Raw genomic sequence first — 27092 nt, 5'->3', positions numbered from 1 at the left:
AAGAGTCAGACACAACTAAACGACTAAACAACAACAACATGCATGCCCTGCAAATGTATCAATGAGAGCTCCTGAAGGGTAGTGCTCAGGGTAGGGATAACCAATATGGTGCTCTACAGATGTTGTTGGACTCCAGTTCCCATCATGCCTGACCATTTGCTGTGCTGGCTGGGGCTTTGCTGTTGGAAGAGAAGAGGATCGTCTGTCCTAGGCTGATAACTCTTCTTTATAGCTATTTTGAGAAATAAAATGACCACAACAGTGCTCTTTTGGTCATTTAACCTTAAATGTACCTAGACGTGAGCATTGGGACTGCCAAAATGGCACCTGTGACCCTCCAGGTGTAGTTGACTCCAAATCCCATCCACGTGGTTATGCACAGCGAATGGTAAGGGATTATGAAAGTTGTAGCCAGCAACATCTGGGTACCGCAGTGTGTGACTAGCCCTCCTTTCCAACGTGCTGAATTTTACCCCCCACCTGATACAATCTGAATTGGCATCTTTCACCTTCTTTTTATGAGGACTTACAGAAGATTTCCACACAATTAAACTCATGACTGACGTACATTCTCATCCTTTTAACAGTACCCCAAAATTATAATTGAACTCCCCGCCCCCTTACCCATCCAACCATAAGAAAAGAATACAAATGTGCGCATATAGGCATTAGAAATGCTGGTTGATGAGGGAACAATCAACAGATGCTGAGCTGGAAATTTGTTCAAAGGGACAGGAATGAATAGGCCTAATGACAATGTATGTTTTCTGTCTAAAATCAGTATTAGGAGAAGGGAAATGAAGATTGCCGCTTGTTGCTCAGGGACATACATTTCACATGATGCACTTAGGGAGAAAAAATATTTGCTTATCTATATGTAGCTTCCAAACCTCAAACCCTATTGTCTAGAATGATTGTGGTCTGTCCTTTTTTTTTTTTTTTAAGAAAGTGAGATGCAGCCCAGAAGGTGAACCTATTGATTTCAAATACAGGCTGATACTAGTGGAATTTCTTTTGTTTTCCTTCTCGGAAGTTTAGAAGTATATAGGGTTAAAACAGAAAAGAGTGAAGCCCTACAAATGCAGGCTATTTAATATAATTGTGAATAGATCTAACTACCGGTCAGGGTGGTTTTCCCTGGTTTTTCATTCGACTAGAGGGCAAAACTCACACCCTGGCCAAATTTGAAAGGGTTCCAGGATTGAGAAATTAGCCCTGAGCAGAGGGAAGAAACACTTACTTCCTGAAATGCTGGCCGCGGTGAGATTAAGTAAGGAAAATCCCATACCTCATCTACTTCTTTACACCCTTCCTGTTAATATACATGCACTCCTCTCCTGGTCTCTCAGAAGAATGTCATTCTTAGGCAGCCAAGCCAAGGGATTTCTTCTTATTGCTTCCAGGCCCTTGACTGGATCTTATGATTTCATGGGTTTTCAGAAATAAAAGAAGTCAGAAATGTATCTTTAGAACATTTTGTTACTTGGATTTAAACAAATTGCATTCACTTCCAGTAATCTGTGAAGTCCCATTCCTAATTTGTTCAGCACACCCCCCATTCATAATGTTATATCACTTTAAGTATCCAATGTACTTTGGTAATCCAGATGAAGGTTGATGAACTGCCATTCTGTATTAGCCGAGACCACTCAGAGAGAAGGTGCCCAAAAAGAAGTTTTTGAATAAGGTCGGTCTACGTAGCCCTGACTTCTCCAGCCTGCTGCCTGCAGGATGTTTTGAACTACAACTCCCATCAGCCCTGGCCAGTATGGTCGTGCTGGCTGTAGCTGATAGGAGGTGTGGTCCAAAACATCTGGAGGCACCAGGTTGGGCATTGCTGGCCTAGCCCAACACCACCAGTGTACAGTGGTACCTCGGGTTACATACGCTTCAGGTTACATATGATTCAGGTTACAGACTCTGCTAACCCAGAAATAGTACCTCGGGATTTGCTTCAGGATGAGAACAGAAATCGTGCTCCGGCGGCGCGGCAGCAGCAGGAGGCCCAATTAGCTAAAGTGGTGCTTCAGGTTAAGAACAGTTTCAGGTTAAGACCGGACCTCCGGAATGAATTAAGTACTTATCCTGAGGTACCACTGTATTCAAATGGTATACCATGAAAAGTTAAAACAATATTGACATGAAAATGGAGAGGGTTTTTTTTTTAAGCCCAAAGGGCATTAGCTGAAAATGAGTATTTTACTCTGCAGTCTCAAGGCCAAATACGTAAATCATGTTTGCATCAGGGGGAGGTTCGGGGGGGGGGGTATTTTGTATTTCAGGCAATTCTCAAAAATGCTTACAGCATAACCCTATGCATATTTCCTTGAGCATCATTCTCACTGTGTTCAGTAGCCCTTGCCCCCAAGGCATTAGATTGTAGAGAGTTGCTGGTCATTTTAACTGGCTACTGTACAGAACCACAACTGGAGTCAGCTGAAAATTCAGGCTCCTCAAAGAAGCACAGTGGCTGTATTTCACATGCTGCACATTACGGATGTCAGGGGTATTCTTCAACATTGCACAACGAGTTCCTGTCCTCCCATGTTCTCATACGACTAAACAAAATGAGTTATTGGTGGTTAAAAATAACTGTACAGAACCAAACCTATGCACTGGTTACATGCTACAGAGGCTTCTGGCTCCAAATCTATTATTAGTCTTAAATGTGTACTAAATATTGCAAATGTTTCATACATATAATGAAAGCTCAAAGAATAGTTTTCCAAGAAAACGTCTTATGAGATGATTCTGTCATCAACGGAATTGTTAATTAAGCACCAAATAAAAATGACTCTGTTATTTTGGAGGGCACAAGGACAGGGCTTAAATACCGATATAGTGTGAGCATAAGAAAGCTTTGAACATTACCTCTTGTGCATAATCCGCTTTTCATAGAGTTTAATTTTTCTCTTGCTTCATCAGTTCCAAATAGAGCGGTCACCTCCATTAATAATATCCCTCCATTATTTTATTTAACAAATTCAGAATACCAAGTCCCTTATACATATGCTCCAACATTTCTCTAATGAAAATAGGGACATCCCATTCCATAATGATAATTTTACTATTTATACCCCACACATCTTACTTACCTTACATTTTTAAAAAAACCTTCCCTATATAGGATTGCCTTCAGATGGCTCAGGGATCAGATAACTCCATACCCTCCAACAATTCTCCAATGAAAATAGGGACATCCTACCATACCCTCCAACATTGCTTCAAAGGAAATAGGGATGTCCTTAGAAAATGTGGGACATTCCAGGATCAAATCAGAAACCGGGACAGCTTCTCTAAATCAGGGACATCCCTGGGAAATAGGGACATTTGGAGGGTCTACTTACATCAGGATGAGCAGAATTTAGAATGGGATGTAGTGGGATTTCCAGCAGAGTTCCAATGGTTTCTGAATCTAGTAGTTTACTGATAATGAATTAAAACGCAAGGGTTGGCTTTTGTTTAATGCTATACCATTGCTGCCTTTCTCCTAATTGCTTAACTCTCAACCCCAGTGTTGTTCATCTGTAAAATAGAGAGTATAAATCTGTTGCCTTTGACCACATCTTCGTGTTATTCTACTGGACAGTTTTAGAGTTTGGTGTTAGAATCCCTGACTTGCAGTAACTTCAGATTTTACTCCAGATTTTCACATTATGCTGATGTATGGTTTATAAATGTAGTAGGTACTTGGCTCCAACTCCCAAGACACACTTTTACAGCTGACACTGCCCTTTCTATTACTGTCCACCTGGCTCCAGTTAGCAGATTTCAACATTCCATGGAAAAAAATAAAGCAAATCATATAGGACTGAAATCTGCCCACCTGTGTGTTATATGATGTTGGGCATCTTTAAGGGGATCTGTTCAATGTAGGACAGCCCAGGTAGAATGGGAACTGAGCAGGAGAGCAAACAGTCATGCACTGTGGAATTTTGAAGGGATATTTACTGAGACTTTTTGTGGAAGCCCAAACAGATACAGTGGTACCTCGTGTTACATACGCTTCAGGTTACAGACTCCACTAACCCAGAAATAGTGCTTCAGGTTAAGAACTTTGCTTCAGGATGAGAACAGAAATCGTGCTCCAGCGGCGCAGCAGCAGCGGGAGGTCCCATTAGCTAAAGTGGTGCTTCAGGTTAAGAACAGTCTCAGGTTAAGAACGGACCTCCGGAACGAATTAAGTACTTAACCCGAGGTACAACTGTACTGGTGGACACATGGGCATCAGAGTGGTAACCCCGCCCCCAAGCCGAATCACCAGATCCACCAATAAAGACCCATGCCTGTGATTGTTCCTGCCATTTGCACAAAAATGAGCAGGTGACCCAGTGAGCTTCATTGCTACCATGATAACCTATGCTGTCAAATTGAATCTTTTTCAGTCAATATTTCCTCTTTCTACCCTTCCTGCTAGCCTAACAAGTTATTGGATGAGAGCGTTAATGATTAATTGGGGTGGGGGATTTGCAGCAGAATATAAGCAGTTCCCTGACACAAGTGTTCAAAATGTGCCTTTTTTCCATCAAGCTGGAGGGGTTTGTGGTGGTATACAATTTCCTGTACTCTGAAATTAACTTTAACTTATTAGAATTTATTAAAGCCTACCATTTTACGTTTAAGCTTTTCAAAAATATTAGCAATGGTCCTTTAAGGCTGCAATCCTAGACTCCGTAGCTAGGGAGTCTATTTAACGCAATGGGAGCTATTTCCAAGTGTTCTTGGGATTTTGCTTTATGTGATGCTATACACAATATAGGCCATTTTATTGCAGTTCTTTATTGATTTTATTTATTAAACCTCTCAGCGTTCAATAAATCTTTGAAGTCATTAACAGCAGTAGAGTAAAAAATAATGTATAGAACTAGCATCAAGAGCTTCTTAGTGTTGCTAAGCTCAATGTCTTCAATGGACTGCGTAGAGAGGTTTGCACTCTGAACAGGGAGACTTGGGTTCAAATCCTTACTTGGCCATTAAGCTTGCTGGTGTTGATCTTAGGCAGTTACCATCCCCCACTTCATCCTCACAATAATCCTGTGAGGAAAGCTAGCCTGACAAACCTTATAGGATTGTGAGGATAAAAAGGAGGAGGGGGCACATACTGTATCTGCCACTCTGAGATTCTAAAACAAAGGTCAGATGAAAATGTATGTGATGGTTTAGTTTGGGATAACAGTTTCAATAAATACAATTCTTAATTTTCAATTAATTTTTGACCCTTAGTTATCAAACAGGTTATCGTTAAGTGCTTACCTCCTCAGGTTGGTGGAAAAATCCAAGTCTCCATAGCCCTTGTTGCTCAGTATGAACCACCCCTCTCTTATTTTTGCCAGCTAATGCAATCGTTCCTGATTAAATCCATCTGCAGTTCTTCACGTCTCAGAATGGAACTGCAGGATCAGCAAGCAACGTACAACTTTGAAGACATGCCCAAGCAATTAAATTGGCATATCTATCATTTCACCCATGTTTTCAAAGGAACGGTTATGTGCTACCTGTTGTTACCTTGCAAAGCAGTACTCAGTCTTCTGCTGGAAAGTACAGCTTTTATTTTGTTGAACAGTTCCCAGTACTAACGCATGGTCTCTGTGGTTAGTCAACACTAACACAATACATTTTTCTTGACAAAGGGAGGGAGAGTGTCAATGTCTGTGTAGAATAACTATACGGCTAACCTTCAACTATTCCCCCTTCCAACCAATCAGGGTTGCAATGATTATTCAGCTAAAAAACACACTGGGTAGTACTCAGCTAAGTATTACTCAGAATAGACTTATTTAAATTAATGACCCTAACCTAGTCATGTTTGATAATTTCAGTGGGTCTACTCGAGTAAAACTTTGATACCGCCCATTATTTATACATGCACCATCATAGAGAACCTCCAGACAGGCTTCAGAGTGTTTCTTCTGCAAGGCAGGGAGACTGGTAGCATTCGTGAGTCCAGTGCATATCCCTGAACCCCACCATCCAACACACCTATACACTGTATGAATTGGATTTTGGTCCAATTCAAATCCTGTCACCCTTGATGCACTTGTTTTGGGTCCGTCGTGACAAATGGGGAGATGTAAACAGGTATGAATATGCTTTCCTAATTCCTCAGCTTGTGTGTTTTTTTATCTCTCTTCAAATACTGCATTCTTTCTATCTTTGTAGCCTGGAATCAATTTAAAGATTTTGTGAATAGAATCCTTGGTAAAGAGAATTCTGCCTGTGTGCCTATCGCTGGTCTGGCCTGGGCTTGTGTGTGAATTGTGAAATGGAGTAAACGAAATGTGAGGCTGCTGTGTGACTAGGTTAATAGTAAATTTGCATTTTTTCTATTGGAGTGTGAAAGGAGGAGGTGAGAAGCATTGTTAATTCCCCCTCCTGTTAAAAAGTGCTTAGGAAACTAGTCAGTTATCTCACAACTTAACATTTTCCATTGCTGCTTAACATTCAGCCACAGTAAGTAAAACCCAGCAGTGGCTACTATTGTACTTATTAAAGCCAACAGAGCATTGCAGAAAAAGATTTACAGTTACAAAAAAAAGAGTTCCCAGCCAGAATTATTTGAAAAATTAAATAAGCATAAAAATTGCTTTATTTGGTGGGTGGGTGCCATCTAGTTCATTTGTAAGTGAAACAATGACACACCCAGGAAACATAATCTAAACTGCACACAATAATATTTTTTTCCAGATATTTTTTCAAGTGTCTTACCCAAGAAGAACTGACTGTATTTTTATCTCCCCACAGAGTGAAATAAAGGTACTATTTGGCCTTAGTTATGTTAGGTGCTAGAGGAGACTCTTGAGAGTCCCATGGACTGCAAAAAGATCAAACCTATACATTCTGAAGGAAATCAGCCCTGAGTGCTCACTGGAAGGACAGATCCTGAAGCTGAGGCTCCAATACTTTGGCCACCGCATGAGAAGACTCCCTGGAAAAGACCCTGATGTTGGGAAAGATGGAGGGCACAAGGAGAAGGGGGCGACAGAGGAGGAGATGGTTGGACAGTGTTCTCGAAGCTACCAACATGAGTCTGATCAAACTGCGGGAGGCAGTAGAAGACAGGAGTGCCTGGCGTGCTCTGGTCCATGGGGTCACAAAGAGTCGGACACAACTAAATGACTAAACAACAACAAAATGTTAGGTTAGGGTAAGAATCTAAAGAATAATTGCTGACTACCGCTGAAGTCCCATACCTACTTATCTGGGAGGAAACCCAACTGAATTCAGTATGACTTACTTCTGAGTAAGCATGCACAGGATTGCATGGTGAGGATTGATCCACATGTGCAAATACTATACAGATACAAATGCAGAAGGTGAGAGTCAGACAGGTCACAAGGCTCCTGTATCACAGGGCTGTTTTAAGCAGAAATGTATTCCTCTGCAGAATGGGAAAACCCCCAGAAATGATCCCCTCACACGGGAACTACTTTTCCATAAACGGCTCCTATCTTGTGTGGCTAGCGTAATGTTTATGATCCAACCATGTCAGCAGGGACGGATCACATGACCTTTTCCACTGAATTGTTATTTTCCCATCAAAGTATTCTATGATCAGGATCCATAAACCTGCCTCCGCTGTCAAGGTTATTTCATCTGAATCTTGCTGTGTGGGAGCTGCTTGTGGAAGAACAGTCCTTATGCAGATAGGGTTACACAAGGATATTTGTGGCTTCTCCCAAGCAGGAATTTATTATGAAATTGGTGCTGATCCCACCCACACAATATTGTTGTCATCAAAATGTCAGCCTGTCTTCTTGTTTGTTTGTTTGTTTGTTTGTTTACATTTAATATACATTTCCCTCTTGCCACAGAAATCTGCTAAGTAAAAACAACCCCTTACAGTCACTGCTGGTGTGGAAGCTCATTAGCACATTTGGGGTAGGAAGTGTGTAATATGTGTTGCACCATTTTCTTTGGTAGCCTCTAATGCCACACCCCTAGTCCCATTTCCTCCTCAGATGAGCACAGACTATGCATTGTGTTTCCACAAAACTACTACAGTACTTCTACTAATTGCTACATGCTGAGCACATGCTCAGATTTCAACAACCCGATTAGGAGGAGTTGTCCTCTCAAGATTTCCACAGGGTACTTGTGGGGGATTACCTGGGAAATTGCAATTGTAGTACATACTTTAGGCATTAAGGCATTAATTTTAGCATACAGTGGTACCTCGGGTTAAGAACTTAATTCGTTCTGGAGGTCTGTTCTTAACCTGAAACTGTTCTTAACCTGAAACACCACTTTAGCTAATGGGGCCTCCCGCTGCCGCCGTGGCGCAATTTCTCTTCTCATCCTGAAGCAAAGTTCTTAACCCGAGGTACTATTTCTGGCTTAGCGGAGTCTGTAACCTGAAGCGTCTGTAACCCAAGGTACCACTGTATACCTCAGGCAGAGGTTCCAGGCCAGGATTTGATTTCCTTGGAATAAAGGTCAGCAGAGACTGTGGTTGTCAGGATGCTGTCAGTGGCTCCCAGCTGGTTGCCCAGGGAAGTATAAAGACAAGGAAAAGTTTCTTACTGTCCTTTTTTATTTCACTCTTTACAGAGAAAGACTATAGAACCCACCCCCTTGGAGAATGGCGTTGTCCCAAGTGAATCTCCACCCCCTGCTTTCCCCACTTTCTCATTTGTCTCTTCTACGGGTGTTGCTACGTGCCCCGTTTTTGTGCTCTCTGCTCTCCTACATTTAAGGCTCACCAGGTTCTGGGAGATGGAGGATGTGGAATGCTTTCTAACGACAATGTGTCAGCCAGCTTCTACTCTGGTTCTGCCTGCTCCTCCTTTCTCATTGTTTCCCAACCTCATCTGCCTCTGAGCTGTGACCTCCCACAAACCACTGTTGTAAATCTATACTGTCTTCCTCTTCCTCCTCCCTGGGAGGGACAGGATGGGGAGGCGATCTCCACCATTCCTCCTCTTCCCAGTCCCTGACAGTGTCTTTAGGATATTTGGTTTTATTTACACATATATACAATCTGAGCATAAGATGAAGGGACTCACAGCATTAATAGCCCAACTAACATGCTTCTTAATTCATGACAAGTTTGGATCCAGCACAGAGCAAGCATATCTCCGTGGATCAGCTTCCAGCCTGCTTTCTGCCTGCTTCCAACTCACTCACAAACCACCCTCCTATTGTTCTTCTACCTAACAGCTAGGTTGGGGGGGGCACCCATTCATCCTATGGCACAGAACAACTGATTTGGTTGTGCTAATCATGGTGATTAAGTAGCCAGCCACAACAGTTGTTTAGACAAGGGATTGATTTGGTAAGTTTCCTCTCATACCCCCACAGATACAAGAACTCAAGAATTGGAACAGACTCAGGGCAGACTGACCCTTCAACCTAGATTATTTATTCTAATTATTCTTACAGAAGGTTTGTGCAAGGCCTCTTTATCATTTTTGTTAAAGCTTAATGATATAAATATAATTACTGTGCAAGACCTCAGTTTTAATAGTTTTTAAAAACAAATGGAAATGGATAGTGTTGGATAGATAGGTTAATCACATCGTTTGAGAATCAAGGTCCTATAGTATTTCCATATCCCACCTAAAAACATTAAAGTCCAGCTTAAGTGTCTCATCAAGGTTATAACCGATGCAACCACAATTTGAAGAACAGGATAATCTGGCTGGCTCTACCAGAATCATAAGTTTTCCCACTCAATAAGTGTCAACTTTACACCATACAGCACCTATGTCACTTGCTTTGGATAAAAAGTTGTGTCAGCTAATTTGAACATTATCAGGATAACAAATTAGCTTTTACTCATACATGCTGATGCTCATACAATAATTACTGCAGGTTTATAAGAGGAGACATCCAGATACAGATGGGAAACTTGGCATCTAACCGCAACTTTGGTTTTATTTAGTAGCAGCTGACAGGCAGGTAGCCAACTTGGGTCATGGGGGGGGGAGGGATATGCATTTTCTAAAGTATTTTATTAAAATGCTGCAGTATGAAAGGGTAGACCTCAGGAATGTCAGCATGTGTGTACATAATCATCCTACATAGCACTAAATAATTCAAAGGACTGAACAGGAGGGATTCAAAAGGTTAAGAGCCCCTTTCCACCACAATCCCCTCCCCCCCCCGCTACAAAAAAACAGGATTGCCATCTACTGCACATAGAAATGAAGTGTTCTTCCAGAATCCAGTGCTTAGAGAATCATAGTAATATTTATAACGTACCTGGAGCATCCAGTTTCTAAAGGTAAAAACTTTGTTCCCAGGCTTATACTCCAAAAGTAAAAGAATGAAGGGGAATGGCTGAGACATAGGATAAAGGGATTGCAAAGATCAGAACATAAAGCTCTGGAGAATAGCTGCTGTTTAAGCGCAGAAAGAAAGAGGAATACATGAATATGTGGCAATGAATTCCAAAGCTATAGTATGGCAAAGAAGTAAAGGCACTGGGGAATAAAGGGGTGGTTTTAGGTTTAAACAGTTGAAGATGAACACAATCAAAATGAAAGAGGAGAAAAATACAACGGACTGAAAGAAAGGAGTAATTTAAAGGCAAAACAATGAAAGCGAATACAACAAAGAAAAGAAGCTGATGTACATAATAAAAAATATGGAGAAAGATGGGTAAATCAAAGACTAGAAAAGCAGAGGAATTAAGCAGAGAATTTCAGCGAAGAGAGATCCTGAAATATAGTATATGAGCATCTCAATAGAATTTAGCAGGGCCAGCCCTACCATCAGGTAACAGTCGCTGAGGCCAGCAGCAACAGCTTTCTAATTCCCTGGTTGTGCCACATCTGTTGGAGGGCAGAGCTGCACATGCCATGTGGCCTGTCTTGCACTCCCATAACTAGCTTGCTGCTCTCTGGTGTGGTGGATACTATCCCACTATTGTTGTTGCCTGTCCTGAAATAAGAAGAACTGCCAGTCCAATTGGCTTCTGTACATGGATTGGTGGGGCAGTCATCTTTTCCTTTGCCTCAGACAGCAATACTGTATGGATGGCCAGCTGTGTCTAAGTTTCCAGAGGGTGCAACCAATATTTCCTTTTTGCAGAAATCTTGTTATTAACACATCCCAGTGCATTAATGTTGCTATTCAAAATGACAGTGCACAGGGATTAACATCTACTGATAATGTTGCATTGTGAGAACGCTACCTAAGCCACTTCAGTAATTAACTAGAAATTATTTGTTACCAAAAGAAGGGAAAAAACTCTACCAGAAAATTCAAGGGGTTGAAAATTGAACTGGTGCAAAACAACACAACTCTAACTCTGCAGTGCTGTAATGTATCAGCATCCTGGAAAGAAAAGAAGGTAGCATCATATGTGGTCCCTTGCCAAACAGAATCAAAATAAGAGGCATGCGTGTTTTCCTTCATTGGTGTACATCAGATGTGAACTGGTGCACATACTGTACAAGAAATGCAATTCTATATGCACATTTGCTTCAATGGCAGTTGTTGGCATCTGCTTGTTTCCAGAGTGCGCCTCGGGGGCGAAGTGACTTTCATGGCAGTAAATCAAAATAAATTCAGTGAGACATCTGAGTTAACTCAGGATTGCTTTGGAGCCTGTGACTTCACTGGAGAAGGAGGATATCTTACCCTCAATACTCAAGCTGCATATTTTTCTCCCTCTCAAAAATGGAAATAAATAAATGATGGAGGACAAGTCTGCTAGCCAGGATGACTTATGTTCTACCTTCAGCATCGGAGGCAATGGGCCTCTGAACACCAGTTGCAAGTGGGGAAAGGGGTGCCCGCGAGCTTTTTATGCGGTTGGCGCGCGGGGGGGGTGGTGTCCAGGCTAGCGGGCTCAGGCGGGCCTGATCCACCACGGGCTCGTCTTTACGTGCTGCCCCTTGGGACTGCGGGAGGCCATCGCTTTTAATAACTTTAGGATCGCCTAGCTCTTGCAGAGGATCGGGGCTGCGCGTGCTCCCTCTCAAACTCTCTGAGGGGAACATCCCTAGCGCCCCATGGGGATTTACCTCCGAATAAACAGCCAGGGCAGGATCCCTGCCCGTGTTTGAGCTACTTCGGAGTAAACATCCTCCCCCCCCCCACTCCCGCTGCTTTTGTCTCCTTGAGTTTAAAGGGTCACCGAGCGGCCAGCAGCCCCGAGAGAAACTGAGGCGGTTCAGTGCGCGGCCAGGACGAAGCCCGCTCAGTCTCCTCCTCCTCCGTCTGGGCGAGAGGCTGGGTCTCCCTCGCTCCCTCCCCGCCCAGGGAAGCCGCTTTCCTGCGAGAGCGAGCGAGCGGCTCGGCTCTCTAATGCGCAGATGCGCCGGCGGAGCCCCTCCTGCCCGCCGGAGGAGAGCGCTGCCCGAGACCGGAGAGCAGAGGAGGCCGGAGGCCGGCGGTCGTCGTCGTCGTCGCCTCAGCCGCCTCAGCAGCCGCCTCAGCCGCCCATGGCTCCCACAGCAGCGGCGGGCTGAGCAGAGAGCGACGCGGGAGGGAGCAGCCAGGGGGCCGGCGGGGAGTCTTGGCCGGCGAGGCGGCGGCGGCGGCGGCGCTTGGGCCCTCCTCCCGCAGCGGGGCTTGTGGCCGCGGGGGCTCCCGGCTCCGGCTCTTTCTTCTCGCTCTCCCCCCCGTGGCGGTGTTATGGCCCCTTGCTGGAGCGCCAAAGGGTCCCTTGCTTGGAGGTCAGCGCAGCTCCTGCTCCTCGTCGCCTCCTGCTGTGGTAGGTACCAGCCTCTGGGAGGAAGGAGAAGGGGGCGAGGAAGCCAGCCAGCCAGCCGGCTCCATTGCTTCCTTTGTCGCCCCCGTTGGCCTTATATTAAAGGGGCGCGAAGAGACAAAGCAGGCAGCCTTCATCTCTCCTCTCCCCCACCACCCCCGTTTGCTTTTTAGGAAAAAGGCTTGATTTGTTTTTGTTTTCCTCTTCCCCTTCTTGGCTTACCCCCCCCCTTTCTTCCTTAGCGCTGGGGTGGGGGGGTGAGTGAGAGGCGCCCACCACCAAACAGCCCTTTTTTCATTCTGCTTATTTTTGTTCTTCGGGCATCAGTCTTGCCAGTTTTAAAGCAGCAGGGCTGAAGACGACTACTTCTTCTTCGCCAGGGTTTTGTTTTAAGCCGAGGGCTGGGACCTTGGCCCAGCTAGTCTGCCTGCCTCTTTGTTTTGTGTGTGTGACCCTCTTTCCCGCACGAAACAACGTGCCCCTTGGGGTGTTCTTGTGTCTTGTTGTCAGGGCGTAGGAGGGCGTAGGAGAGAGGAAAAGAAGTTCACAGTGGAAATCTGTATATGCTCAAAGCCCGCTGGTTTAAAACAAGTGGGGCCCGACTGAACCATTTTCTTCCCAAATTTAGTTTTGTCCCACCCACGCATATTAGGAAGAGAGGAAGTGCTTTTGGCCCGTCTAGTTCAGCACTGGCTGGCAGCAGTTCTCCAGGATTTCAGACAAGGGCTTTTCTCCCTGCCCTGGAGATTCCAAGAACTGGACCTGGGACCTTCTGAATGCAGAACTTTACTAGTGGTCCAACCAGTGATATGTGGTCCTTAAAACACTTTTTAGTAGGCAGCTATATAAGATATAAGCTACATAAAAATGGTTATAGTTAATTGGAATGAAGCCCCGGCTCAACAGCATGTGCCTAAATGTCTGAATGCTTTGTCCCTTCATTTGTCACCTTTCTTGGATGCCATTAGCACCACAACTAGGTTCATAACCAAAACATGCAGTTTCATAAAACTTGTAGCTAGAGTAACCCCAGATTTTGAAATTCCATTGGCCTTGTTTGTATTTTTATTAGGTGTTCTAGCCAACAATTTGCCTTGGAGTGCAAACAAATGATGGCCCTAAATTGTCAGGTTCCACTGCATACTTGATTTAAGTGGATTATGTGTATTTGACAGTGGAAGATATATTCATATGTCTTAATATTATTGAGCTCTACAGCAAAGGGAACTTGGTGGTGGCACCATAAGTTTATTTGTACAAGGAGGGACCTACACTGTAATGTGCAACAATGCTCTAGGAAAAGCTTGCTTTTACAGTGGTACCTCGGGTTACATACGCTTCAGGTTACACACTCCGCTAACCCAGAAATATTACCTCGGGTTAAGAACTTTGCTTCAGGATGAGAACAGAAATCACGGTGCAGCGGCAGCGGGAGGCCCCATTAGCTAAAGTTGTGGTTCAGGTTAAGAACAGTTTCAGGTTAAGAACAGACCTCCGGAACGAATTAAGTACGTAACCCGAGGTACCACTGTACTCTACTTAGACTACACGTAAAGAGATGGCAGTTCATGTAACTTGTTTGTATGTTGTCTAACAATTTGTGAGAGTTGCTGTGGTCCAACAAGTGAAGGCCTGGGTTCAGTTTCGTTTGGGGGATTGGCTTACAGGAGTAGTGTCAAGATGGTCATTCAAGGTTTTTCCAAATTGTGAAAGTTCTCTCCGATTTTTGTTCACCCACAGATCAGATGTAAGGGATTGTATGACTGAATAATATTAAGTTTATTTTAGATTTGGGCATACTGGTTGCTGTCTGAAAGTAAAATCCAAGTTTGCCATTTCTCAATTCACATATTTCCTGAACAAAAGTGAAATTTTAATTGGTTGCTATAACAATCAATACATTAGTATTAATTGACTAAATAAATCATTTATACTACACTAGGTAGTATAAACTAGTCATTCATCTCACATGTCTTTCACACTATATAATTATATCTGCTTACAGACAAGCTCATAATTAGGAAATTAATGAAGTTCTTCTTTTTCTGTACATATGCAAGGATGCAAAACAAAACGACTTGCTTGAAGAAAAGGGTCACAAACAAATACAAAGTTAGATGGCAACTAAGTGCCCAGAACTGTCAGAAGAAAGACTGCTAATTACAAGGCAAAAGTAGTGTTTCTCAATAAGTTGGAAATGTTCGTGATGTCTGGTTAATAGCTATAAATGGGTACAACATGTTGAAAGAGGAGTTGCTCACTCAGTGGGGTAGAGCTGCAGTTATAACCTCCCAGCAGCAGTACTGCTGTTGTGTACATGGATGGGTGAAGCACTGGTGAAGTTGGAACTGTATGGATGTGCTGGTGGAAGCATTTAGTTCTGTCAATATGACTGTTCATACCCGACCTTGCTGCTGTCTTGCCCCTGTGATGGTGATGCTGCTACCCAAAAGTTATAGCTGTGGCTCTACCCCACTGAGTGAGCTGCTTATGTGCTGTAGTATTAGTATTAGTATTAGTAGTAGTAATAATAATAATAATTTTATTATTTATACCCTGCCCAACAGAATATTAAAAACATGATAAAACATCAAACATTAAAAACTTCCCTAAACAGGGTTGCCTTCAGATGTCTTCTAAAAGTCAGATAGTTGTTTATTTCTTTGACATCTGATGGGAGGATGTGCCACAGGGTGGGCACCACTACCAATAAGGCCCTCTTACTGGTTCTTTGCAACCTCACTTCTCGCAGTGAGGGAACCGCCAGAAGACCCTCAGACTAACTGTATGTGAGTAACTATTATTACATGACCTTAAAAGTCAAGTTACTGTTCACTGCGACCCCCACCCCTCTTAGATAGAAAATTAGGCTTCAATTCAGTGTATTTGGTGTAGGACCATGGACTCAGGTTTAAGTGATAAGTAACTCATTTCCCCCTCCAAAAAGCATCATTTGCCTTTCAACACTTTCATAAGCCATACTTTACCAGGTATATGAGAAGGAAGGGTGCATTGTATATCTGCAAGTTGTGCTGTTCATTGTTTCTTAGACTTTGAGCAGCCTGGAGGAATGAGAATGTTGTATCTGTTTTCGCACACTTGGTGTGGACGTGGTAGGTAACTCACTTGGGCTTTATCCATACCAGATTTAAACTGGTTTAATAGTAATTAGCTTTTCCAAGGGAACACTGATAATTATTCTCTGAGGGAGCAGGGAAGCACTAAAGATCTCTTAACAATTTACTTTAAACAATTTACCTCAGTTACTTTATTCCTTTTTAATGTGCAACCTAAGTTGAAGCAAGCAGTCTTATTGTAGCATACGTCCAAAATAGGTTATGGTAGTTTTCCTCTAAAATTACAGTGATAAATACTGACCACCTTATTTTGCAAACATCACGAAGGTCAAATTGTCCCTGGCCTGCTGACTACATGAAGTACTGTTTCTTCCTATATAAAGGGAAATCCTGTCTCGATATTTAAAATACTTCTATAAGAAAAACAGAATAACACAGATCAATTTCAGTTCTGAACTTATGCTTACCAAAACAAGATGCATGACTTACTGTGACTGTAAAGAAACAAGTATGCAATGTGATCACATTTAATGCAGAAAAGCCTGGCACCAGTAAGATCATATCCATTAAAACTTCTTATGTATAAAAGGCCTTAGGGATCTCCAAAATCCATAGGAAGCAAGACTTGTGTTAAATAGTATCGCTATTCATACCATTGGCTAAAGCTGTATATCTGTTCTTCATATTAAAGGAAACAGGAGCTTGGTTTTTAAGAAACCCACTGTTTTCCAGAGGGACATAAAGTAAAATACAATTATGTTCATAGACCTGGAAGCATTCCCATAGATCATTTTAGCCTCAACAGGGCACAAACAAAAACATTTACTTTCTTGGTTATTGTTTTCTTAATCTGTTTGACCAGTATTTTTCTTGAATTGAAGTGCTTGGATCAGACAGACACAGCTCACTACATTTAAACTTAAGGAAGTGCTTTACGTGTCTAGTCTCTGATAAAGTGCTTTTGTTAATATACAGAGGATGAAAAAATATAAAACATAAATATATGCAGGGAACTAAATCCAATGTTAACTGCAGGGAGTATGAGAGGAAGTTATGTTTGTGCAAACAGATTTATTACTCCAGCTGACCAGTTTTTCTGAGATAATTTTTAAGATTTAACACTAGCCTTTCTTTACAGTGGGTGGTACCCAGTTAAATCATACTCAGAGTAACTTTGGTTTCAAAGTATGACTTTTTGAATATCTATTGTTTTTGTATCCATACTGTATGTATGTGAAAGTGTGCAGATTATTCTCATCCATCCATCCATCTTATTTGTATGCCACCATAGTTAAAACCACGCTCAAAGCTGCTTGCAACATGAAAAAGATACATAATTACAAATATAACAAAAGTAGTCAAACAATAAATAAAACACATAAAAAGCATACAACCAAACTGAACAGTTGCCACATAAATCATATTAAGGTCTAAAAATATATGTACAAAAGAGTAATATCACCAACAACAACAGTACCCCACAAACAATACCCCAGTCCAAGGGTCTGTTCAGCAGCCTCAGCTTTTTGATGAAGATCCAGTTGCGAGCATGTGGAGCACCCGCATTAGTTAATTAGGTTTGCAAGACTATTAATATGGTGCTTGTTTTTAAACCTTCAGTGGAATTCACCTTTTAGCAATAGCTGTGCAATTATTAAAATTCTACTCCTTTTTATTCAAGGAAAGCTTTTTTAGCCTCTTACTGGGATCTCTTCTTAACTTCCACAGTGTGACCCTACTTAAACCCATGTTTTGATCATAATCCTCAGTGCATTATGTGAAAGTAAATATTATCAATTTCTATAGAAACAACATCCAAACAATACCTTTAGGAACTGGCCCATGCATAGCCTACATTTTAAACTTTGTATATAACTATGTTCTGTGCATCTGTTAAGAGGCCACCCCATCACTGCAGCAGTGGGGAAATGGGCATGCGTGGCTTCTCAGGAGATGTTTCTTCTAAATATAAATAGCAAACTGCGTATTTCCTGTTCTAATGAAATTCAGTGTGTAATTAGAGGCATCAACATAGGTTACAGTCTTAAAAGTCTAGCTCTTGAGTCACAGTCCTCAAAAGCTTTGATGCCCACAAGTGTAAGTGACATCAGCCACTTGGGAAGGAAGGAGCTGGAGAAAATGGCTGCTGTACCAGGGCAGCTTTGACCATGCCATGCAGTATGGCAGGGATTGCATAAAAAACCAGCTACAACCTCTGATGTTGTCCTGCATTATGGTGTTCTGTGCCAATGACCCTGAAGCTGAATGATAGAAATACAGTATGCAGGGCAGTATTAGAAATTCCCTGGCACGTTTTACTATTGGTGTGGGTCTAATTGTGACTATGTGGAGATTTCTGACATCGAGCCAGTTTAAAAAACGCTGCCTTAGTCCATCATTAATTCCATTTCCACTGTGTGTGTTTTTCCTTCTTGCATAGTGGGACTAGTAAATGGTTGTAAGAGCAAGCTACAGCCAAGCAATGTAGCTGAGGTCATAGGATCAGAATTGTAGTGTTGGAAGCGACCCCAAGGCTCATTTAGTCCAGCACCCTGGCAAATAGACATTCTGTTGTGGTAGCCACAACCTAGGTTTAAGGTGGCGTTTGGCGCCTAGCTTATATATCTGAGTTTATAACACAGCTGCAGGGATATATGGTATAGCCTTTACACTGATTTCCTTAGTGCTCACTTTCCTCTCCCCTTTCACAGCACTTCTCTCACACAGTACTAGTCTGTCCATTCAATAAGATCTGTAGATTAGGCCCTCCTGGTTGATCTAGTGGCTGCAGGTGTACATCTTGCGGCAACAAAGAAGGTAGCCTTTTCTGTTGTGGTCCCCAGTCTTTGGAATTCCCTTCTCCTCACCAAGTATGACAGACACCAGTCTTACTTGTGTTTCTGCTTCTATTAAAGATACTGATTTTAATGCCTTGCTTTTAGTGATGTGCTATTATCATTTCAAGCTGTGGTTGTATGATGATGTTTGTGTGCGCAAGGTATTTTTGTCTCCTTAGATGCTTGAAGTGTGGGTGAAGAGGGATTTAACAGATTGTGATTGTACCTATACTCACAGTGTAGCTATAGCTCTTGAATTCTACCATGTAAAATATTTATTTGCCTCCTTTCTGTGAATAGACTGTGTCCTTTGCAAGCGAATCAGACTCCCCGCCCCCTTCTAATTAAAAGATTTGAAAACCCTCCTTCATTCAATGAATGGAATGGCTTGTTCTTAAATATTTTTGGATAAGGGTGTGTTGATAGCTAAAGCATATGTAAAAAAAAAAAGAAAATATTCACCTTTTTAGTGAACAGATCTTTGTTGATTGATTCTAGCAAAGTGCCTACAAGTACAGGCATTGACTGGAAATTCAGCTACAGTTTCAGTGGTAGGGTTTTGTGATATTTGAGGCAATAGGCCCCGAGCACAGATACTTACATTAGTGAGGAAGAAACTTAGGTCATATTTTATTAGTTTACAAAATGTTAGCTGTGGAGAACAGGGGTCTTAAATGTTTTTAGGGTACCCAGGATTCCCATTGACTTCAACAGTTGTTCTCTGTGGATGAAAAATACAAGGCCATAAGTCTTTTAAAGTGCTCCTATAAAAATCTTAAAAATCTGTGTTATCTGTTAAAGTGCTCCTATAAAAATCTTAAAAATCTGTGTTATCTGTTACAAAGCTATAAAAATTTTTTTTTGAATGGCTTCATACCCTGAAAGCTGCTGAAATGGATTCTGCTGAATTAAGCCAGAAAACGTCCCCACACCACCCCTGTTGACACTTCACTTGTCAAACTTGTTTTAATAAGTTGGTAGGCAGCTGAGAAGGGACTGAGACAGTGTCTCAGGGTTTTCTTTATTTGAAAAGAAGCTCTCAAATATTGGTATATTGATGGTAAATCAAATTCTTAAAAACTTTTGACTGTTTTTGCAAAACAGGAGTCCTTGAGACGCCTAAGAGGTGACATGATAGTAAATAAAATTATGCATGGCATGGAGAAAGCAGACAGAGAAGAGTTTCTCATATAATACTAGAACTCATTGACATCCAATAAAGCTGAAGGTTGGACAAAAGGAGGTATTTAATCACACAGCATATAGTTAAGCTATTGAATTTGCTCCCACAAGAGGTAGTGATGGCCACCAATTTGGATGGTTTTAGAAGAGGGTTTGACAAGTTCATGGAGATAAAGGCTATCGAAGGTGGCTGTGTTCTGCCTCTAACATGCTTCTGAATACCATTTACTGGAAACTGTAGGAGGGGAGAGGGCTGTTCTGCTCAGCTCCTGTTTGCAGGCTTCCATCCATCTGTTATTTTATTTGTATTATGCTTTTCCATAGTTAAAACCATGCTCAAGGTGGATTACAACATGAAAAAAATTACATAATTACAAACAATAAATAAAACACACAAAAATGCCAAATAAATCATAACAAGTTCTAAAAATAAAAAAATACAAATGAATTAGTGTCAACAAAAACAACAGCAACACGGCCCCCTCAAACAGTACCCCAACCCGACAGTCTGTCCAGCAACCTCGGCTTTTGTAGCTTGAGTCAGTCAGGGTCCTGTCCTCCCAGGTTAGGTGGGGAAAGGCCTGCAAGGCAGGAAGCAGATGTTCCAGGACTCACAGCTAAGATGGCTTCCCACAAGCATCTGGTTGGCCATTGTGAGACAAGGTTGCTGGACTAGATAGGACAGGGGCCTGATCCAGCAGTGCTACTCTTCTGTTCTTCTCTTTCATTTTGTCTTGGTTTTCTTAAATCAACAACTTAAGAGTGGTTTTCAACCAGTTCTTTTTTCACGCACCACTATAGACTCCTTTCCAGTGTAGGAACAGAAATGTGAACTGTTGTAGATACCGATTGTAAATGTATACAAGGAGTTAACAGGAATAAAAATATTAAATTACTTCTGTTGACAAATGTAGAGATTGCTTGATGACAGAATAAGGCCAAATTATCCGGCAAGTAAAAATTGCATAGACAGGATGAAGAGTTAACTCAATAGCAGGAAAAAATGAAACTAGAGTGGCTCAGGAAAGTTTTGGTGATACAAAGGATTCCAAGGAGGTGGCTTAATGCTATTTATAGAGGAAGGCAGCTCCATGGCAAAAGAGAATAAAGACAGTTGATTCATATCAAATTAACTTGCACAAAGCAGAGAATGTGGGAGACACAGAATAAGGGAAAACATAGGAGCGATTTCACAGGCTTGCTCTTAAAGGGAAGCCTCTTTGTGCTCCCACTGACTTCCAGTTCCCATACTAGTGTAAACATAATTAATATTCTGTCCATTGTTGTCTCTTTAAGAGGTTAGTGTATAGAATTAGTGATTTGCCTCTGTCTCTTTCCTTTCTTGTGGTTGAAGAACTCCTTCTAGTCTACCCTCCTTACAGATTGAGAGCCACTGCCACCCACTCACCTTCCAAGAAGTCCCAGCTTTTCCTTGTTAGAGAGAACAAGCTGTGATTAGTATCGAGGACATGGACAAAAATAGAGCTAAACTAGAAGCAGGAAAACACTTTCCATTTTTGTGCAGTTTGCTTTTCAGGGTGTATGGACCGTAGTTCCCAGTTTAATAATAAGTGGGAAAGAAGCAGTCTGGCAGACAACGTTTCAGCTACAGGCATCCTTGTACTAGCAGAACTGGATGCCAGCATAGGCACTCTGAAGTGTACAAGCGGTGCCTCATTAAGAGTATAATAGTGAATTGGTCAAAAGAGATATGATAAGAAAGATTAAAAGCTTGAAGGATTAGAACTTGACTTTCGTTGGAAGACAAAACATAGTTCAAAGACATAATGAGAGAGGTGTCATGAATATAGCAATAAAGGAACTAGGTGTTAGCCGAGGCATTCTATATTGAACTGAATGAAGTGGGACAAGGGGAGGAACAAAATATAGCAATACTTTAGAGAATAGCCTAAGGGTACGTTACGATATTACATTGCCAAAGGACAGTGTCTGGGATTCTGTTGTGAACTTTTTCTCAAAGCAACAGTAGAATAGAATAGAATAGAATAGAATAGAATAGAATAGAATAGAATAGAATAGCTCTGTAAGTCTCATAGGATGTTTTCCTCCTCTACCCATTCCCCATCTGACATAATATTGGAGTCCAGTTTCCATCTTTACGAGACAAAGAGATCAGCCAGAATGTATCTGATTCCACCAGGGAACTTATTTTAGATTGTACGTGACCATTGCATATGATTAATTATTATACGGTATGGTATGCTGGAAGTGACAGATGCATAGATACAATTCAACATATTGAGCAAACATATTTTAAGTGATTATAGCTGTGTATAGTGTATGTAGCACTTGTGGGATGTTTTCAATATTATGGCAGATGGTAGTAAATTCAAAGGTAGCAAATTTCTAACAAGCATAAACTTTGAACTGAACTATTAAGAATTGGATTTAAGGGATTATTGAAGACTCCAACTTAGCTATGTATTCATTTCATGGCTTATTTAGTAAGTTGTAGACTGGGAACTTGGAAAAAAAATCACAGTAGCTGATTTTAATTTTATTCATAAGCTACAATCTTCAAAATGGGAAATCAATCAAAGGTTAAGTGAGGATGTCTGTTCTGACATTCTTTTTGTTCAACTATTATATTAATTTATTTGTCAAGCTTAATTTTTTTTACTGGCAATCTAAGATGGCAAAAATCCTTTTTAGTATATATGGTATGTATTATGAATAATAGAATAATTCTGTTCAAGACTTGCTTGACCATGAAATGACTGAGGGCCCCACATTTATTGGATCATACAAGAAAAAGAATGATGTATTTTGAGACCTGCTGTACAGAGAACTTGACTTGGATTTGACACAGGTCCATTGTGGCTTACTAATTTTGAACCCAATTAAGTTTATAAAGTGCAGGGGAAAACTAAAGTACTATACAGTATAAATGTTTACTACTAGTAGTAATTGCTGCAGCTTGAATATGAGCATAAATAGCTTTTTTAAAAAAATCATTAGGAACCGTCTGTCAGTGAATTATTGCCAGAATAATCAAAAACACTTAAGAACTTTCATATAAAATACAGCTGCTGACTCAGGGTCAGCAGCTGACTCAGCAGCTAGTGGTAGTCTAGTTTAGCCACCATCCTGCTCTCATGAAGTGTATTTCTGGTAACTGTATTCAGAGAATGCTGAACTAGATGAAGCATCAGTGTGATGCAGTGTGGCAATTCTTGTGTTATTATGATACATTTTGCAGAGAAAAGAGACTTCAATTTGGCAAGATAAAATCAGTGATTGGTATCCAGTTGTGGTATCCACTGGCAGGAAGCATCTTTCAATGGAATGGGGGGGGGGAGACACATTTCAGCAACTCTAAGCAATTTGCAATATAATGACATGTATAAAACTGTTACCTATATAAAAACTATTAAAAACAACTGCAATAAAAACTAATTTTAAAAACTATAAATATAGAAATAGTTTTAAAACAACAATACATACATAAAAACAATTTAAATCCAGGACAGCTGCCAACTAGGATAAAGATTTTAGAAGACTTATTGAAAAGCAGATGCTTCAACCAGTAGATGAGACACCATAAGAAACAGCCGTATGATTTTAACATCACAATGCATAATCTGTCTCTCTGAAGGAAAGAAAAATCAATAGGAAAAGACTGGACTCTTCTGTAGAACTACTTCACATTTGTGTGAAAAATTAACTTGTTCCATCCTTTCAGTGTTTTGCTTTGCCCACTAAAAAATTCTTGCAGTGGAGAGATCTATGTGTGGTGTGTATGCAACAGAGGGAAGGAATGAGAATTTATGAATGTGGTCTGTGAGAGAGAAGGAGAGAGACATATTTGAAGTGTGTGTGTTTCTGTGAGTGGTTGTGAGATGCATGAGTGTCTGAATGTGTGCAAGAGACAGTGTGATATGGGGACTGTACTTTCAAGTGTAATGGCAATGAAAATCTGTATTTTAAAAAAGTAAAATTTCTTTAGCTTCAAAAGCTGTTGCATAATGGTAGTTCATCCATCTAGTCTTTAGTCATTGTCTATAGTTACTAATTAGAATAAATGCTATGTTCAGGAACATACATACTCAATACATAAAACTCTGGAGCCTTTTAAAGTTGTCTGTTAAGAAAATAATTCCCGTGGATAACCTACTTGCCAGAGGTTTGTGAGGAACATAACAGACCGTTCCAGTACAACATGAACATTTATTTTATTCATAAAATGTTGCATTCACATGTCACAGTAAACCATGGTTTAGCAAAACGTTCAGGAGCAGGAAGGATCTGTAGCAAACCTCAGACTCGTGAACGCTCAGCTCCCTGCACTTCCTGTACAGATGGGAGGAAGTCTTCAGCAGTGTTTACTTTTAGTTTCACTCACTTGGGCTTTCTTTGTCATGTGGAACAGGGTTCATAGGTTATCCCTCACAATATCTAATTTCAGTTTTGGAAACTGGCTATAGCTAGGAATAAACCACTGTAGACAAGGTGAGATTCAGGGAAACTGAAATTCACTTCTGCTGAAGTTGTCATCCTGGAATAGGGGAGTGGAAGTGTAGGTGCATGTGAGCTTGAGACATGCTGTGGCTTGTTCTTGCTTGTCCACATCTCAGTAAGCCATGGTTTAGCATAACATGAACATGACCACCACTATAGCTTACATAGCATTTGGCAGCATACAAGGTGTTAGTCAGTACCTGTACAGTTCCAAACTGCTTTCTGAGCCTCACATTACTTTCCCTATTGGTCACTCTCTGTAGCCTTTCCAATGGTTCCAATCCTTCGGGGGTCAAGATGCCAGCTGGCTAGCCCCCAGCTGGATCATGCCCTTCCAGCTGTGACGAACCCCCGACCTCTGGTGCAACGTAAATCAGCGACTCAGACTTCAAAGCCTGAGCACACTATATCGGCAGAGCATACTGCACAAACAGAAGAGGCAAGAAGCGAAAGGCTTGTGGAAACATACTAACAAGCTATGGATTTATTAAGCATAAATCAGGACAAAATAAATATGTCATCTCTCTTTCCGTTTCCTCAGAGAGAGAGGCAAAAGCAAAAGCTATCCACAACGGAAGTTCCCAGCAAACTGTTTTGGAATGTAAACAGACATGTGACACGTAACTGTTCCATGTCTGCAACTAAAGGTGGAATGGAAATTTCCAACAGTTGTATGTGTGCTACCTTAAACACATCTGAATACATCTATACAATACTTATCAAATTACTTAGGAAAAGCAGTGAAAAACTTATTGCTGAGAACTAGAAATTCATCTTCAGAAACTAGCTATACAAAGTCAGATGCTCATACTTCTGCTTTGATTCTTGGAGAATGCTTTGAAGTAGCTGATAAAGGATTGCCTAGAGGAAGCTGTGCAGTCTAGTCTTCTTGGCACACAGCAAACTAAAGTAATCAAAACTTGCTGATTTGATTCCAGATGATGAATCCTCTCTCACCACACACACATTTAAGAATAAAAACTCTCAGAACTCTTAACTGATTAGCAGTTTTTAAAAGTGACTCTTGCTGATAGCATGTTTTTCAACTGCAAGCTTGACAAATACTATTTTTTTGTATTCTTTACATTAATTAGCTATTTATTGATTTTCATAATGGTAAGTAAAATACAAGGGAAAATAAATTAAAGCCTTGCAAATATACGCGGGTGGTGCTGTGGGTTAAACCACAGAGCCTAGGGCTTGCCGATCAGAAGGTTGGTGGTTCGAATCCCTGCGATGTGAGCTCCTGTTGCTCGGTCCTTGCTCCTGCCAACCTAGCAGTTTGAAAGCATGAAGTGCAAGTAGATAAATAGGTACTGCTCTGGCAGGAAGGTAAACGACTTTTCCGTGCGCTGCTCTGGTTCACCAGAAGCGGCTTAGTCATGCTGGCCACATGACCTGGAAGCTGTACGCCGGCTCCCTTGGCCAGTAAAGCGAGATGAGTGCCGCAACCCCAGAGTCGTCCGCGACTGGACCTAACGGTCAGGGGTCCCTTTACTTTTACCTTTAAATATACAAAGGGAAGGGGGTACAATATCATTGCAGCAACAAAAACAACAAGGTTGCAACTATAACAAAATAATAAAAATGTCCAGGAGATGGAAAAAAACAGTTTTAAGTTTCCAATGTTTCCAAATACAATTGTGTCTTACACAGAGTCAGTCCATTAGTCCATCTAGTTCCCAATCTTATTTGGCCTACTGCCCCCTTTTCAGAAAAAAACCGTCAGGGCCCCCCTGGAAGATGAAACATGTACGAACAGTTTTTCAAAACTATACTTTCACTTCCCCTTTATTTTTATTCAATGCCCCCTATTGCACCTGAGGATACTACTGCCCCCTGAAATGTTTCAGTGCCCCCCCCCCCCAGGAGGCAGTATCATCCACTTTGGGAAACACTGATCTAATTCAACATTGTGTACATTGACTAGCTGTGGCTCTCAAGGATTTCTGATAGGGTTTACTTCCAGCCGTAATGGGAGATGCTGGGGCAAATAACACCTAGACCCTGCTCCATGCAAAGCTCTACTACTGAGCTACAGTCGAACCCTGATATTATTCCAGATAAAACATCTGGCCAGTGTGGCTCATGAGGATTTTCTTTTAAACAGTTGTTTTAGCAAGCGTATTTCAAGCAAACCTACCAGTAAAGCAGAGTCTGTAGTGTTCTTAATAAAATATGTAGTTTTGTTCAGTTCTTTTGACAAGCAAGTAATAGATCAAACTTCAAGTAACTTCAAACAAGTACAGTGGTGCCTCGCAAGACGAAATTAATTCGTTCCGCAAGTTTTTTCTTCTTGCGAGTTTTTCGTCTTGCGAAGCACGGTTTCCCATAGGAATGCATTGAAAATCAATTAATGCGTTCCTAGGGAAACCGCTTGCCAGGCTGGCGGTGCGGAGAAGGGCTTTTCTCCCCACCGCAAGCCTTCAGGACAGGTACGGGAACAGAGGGGAAGGCGCGCAGCGCTTTCCCTCTGTTCCCGGGGCTTGCGTGGGAGGAGGGTTTTTCCTCCCCACCGCCAACATTCAGAACAGCATTCTGAATGTTGGCGGTGGGAAGGAAAACCCTCCTCCCACCCCAAGTCTTCAGGAAAGCCATCCGAAGTGTGCTGGTCCCGGGGGTAAGGTACCGTGAGTGTAGCAGAGTCCACACGAAGAGGGGCGAGGTCCGATGCAGAGAGCCGGGCGGGGAACAGGAACACTGGAACAGGAGGCTGAGCAGGTAACAGGAACACCGGATGGTCGGGAACAGGAGGCCGAGCAGGGAACAGGAGTACTGGATAGTCAGGAACAGGAAGCCGAGCAGGGAACAGGAGTACCGGATAGTCAGGAACAGGAGGCCGAGCAGGGATCAGGAACA

General features: G+C 41.7%; 1 protein-coding gene and 1 long non-coding RNA gene across 2 annotated transcripts in view; both read left to right on the top strand.

Annotated features, from left to right (window-relative positions):
• Positions 1-247: 247 nt before the first annotated feature.
• On the top strand, positions 248-5764 carry LOC308593221. The gene is made up of 2 exons (XR_014010864.1): positions 248-388; positions 5334-5764. It is a non-coding gene; the product is annotated as an uncharacterized lncRNA (long non-coding RNA).
• A 6473-nt stretch (positions 5765-12237) lies between these two features.
• Positions 12238-27092, top strand: part of LRP12 (LDL receptor related protein 12) — a 40043-nt gene continuing 25188 nt past the window's right edge. Inside the window, exon 1 of the mRNA XM_081204530.1 lies at positions 12238-12661. Within this exon, the coding sequence (XP_081060656.1) occupies positions 12253-12661 (409 nt within the window). The 5' untranslated portion in view covers positions 12238-12252. The remainder of the gene's footprint in view (positions 12662-27092) is intronic.

This window comes from Podarcis bocagei (genome assembly GCF_964188305.1).
Source record: "Podarcis bocagei genome assembly, chromosome: 8".
Taxonomy (NCBI): domain Eukaryota; kingdom Metazoa; phylum Chordata; class Lepidosauria; order Squamata; family Lacertidae; genus Podarcis; species Podarcis bocagei.
Note: the sequence above shows the minus strand (reverse complement) of the source record. Positions and strands in the feature narration are given on the sequence as shown.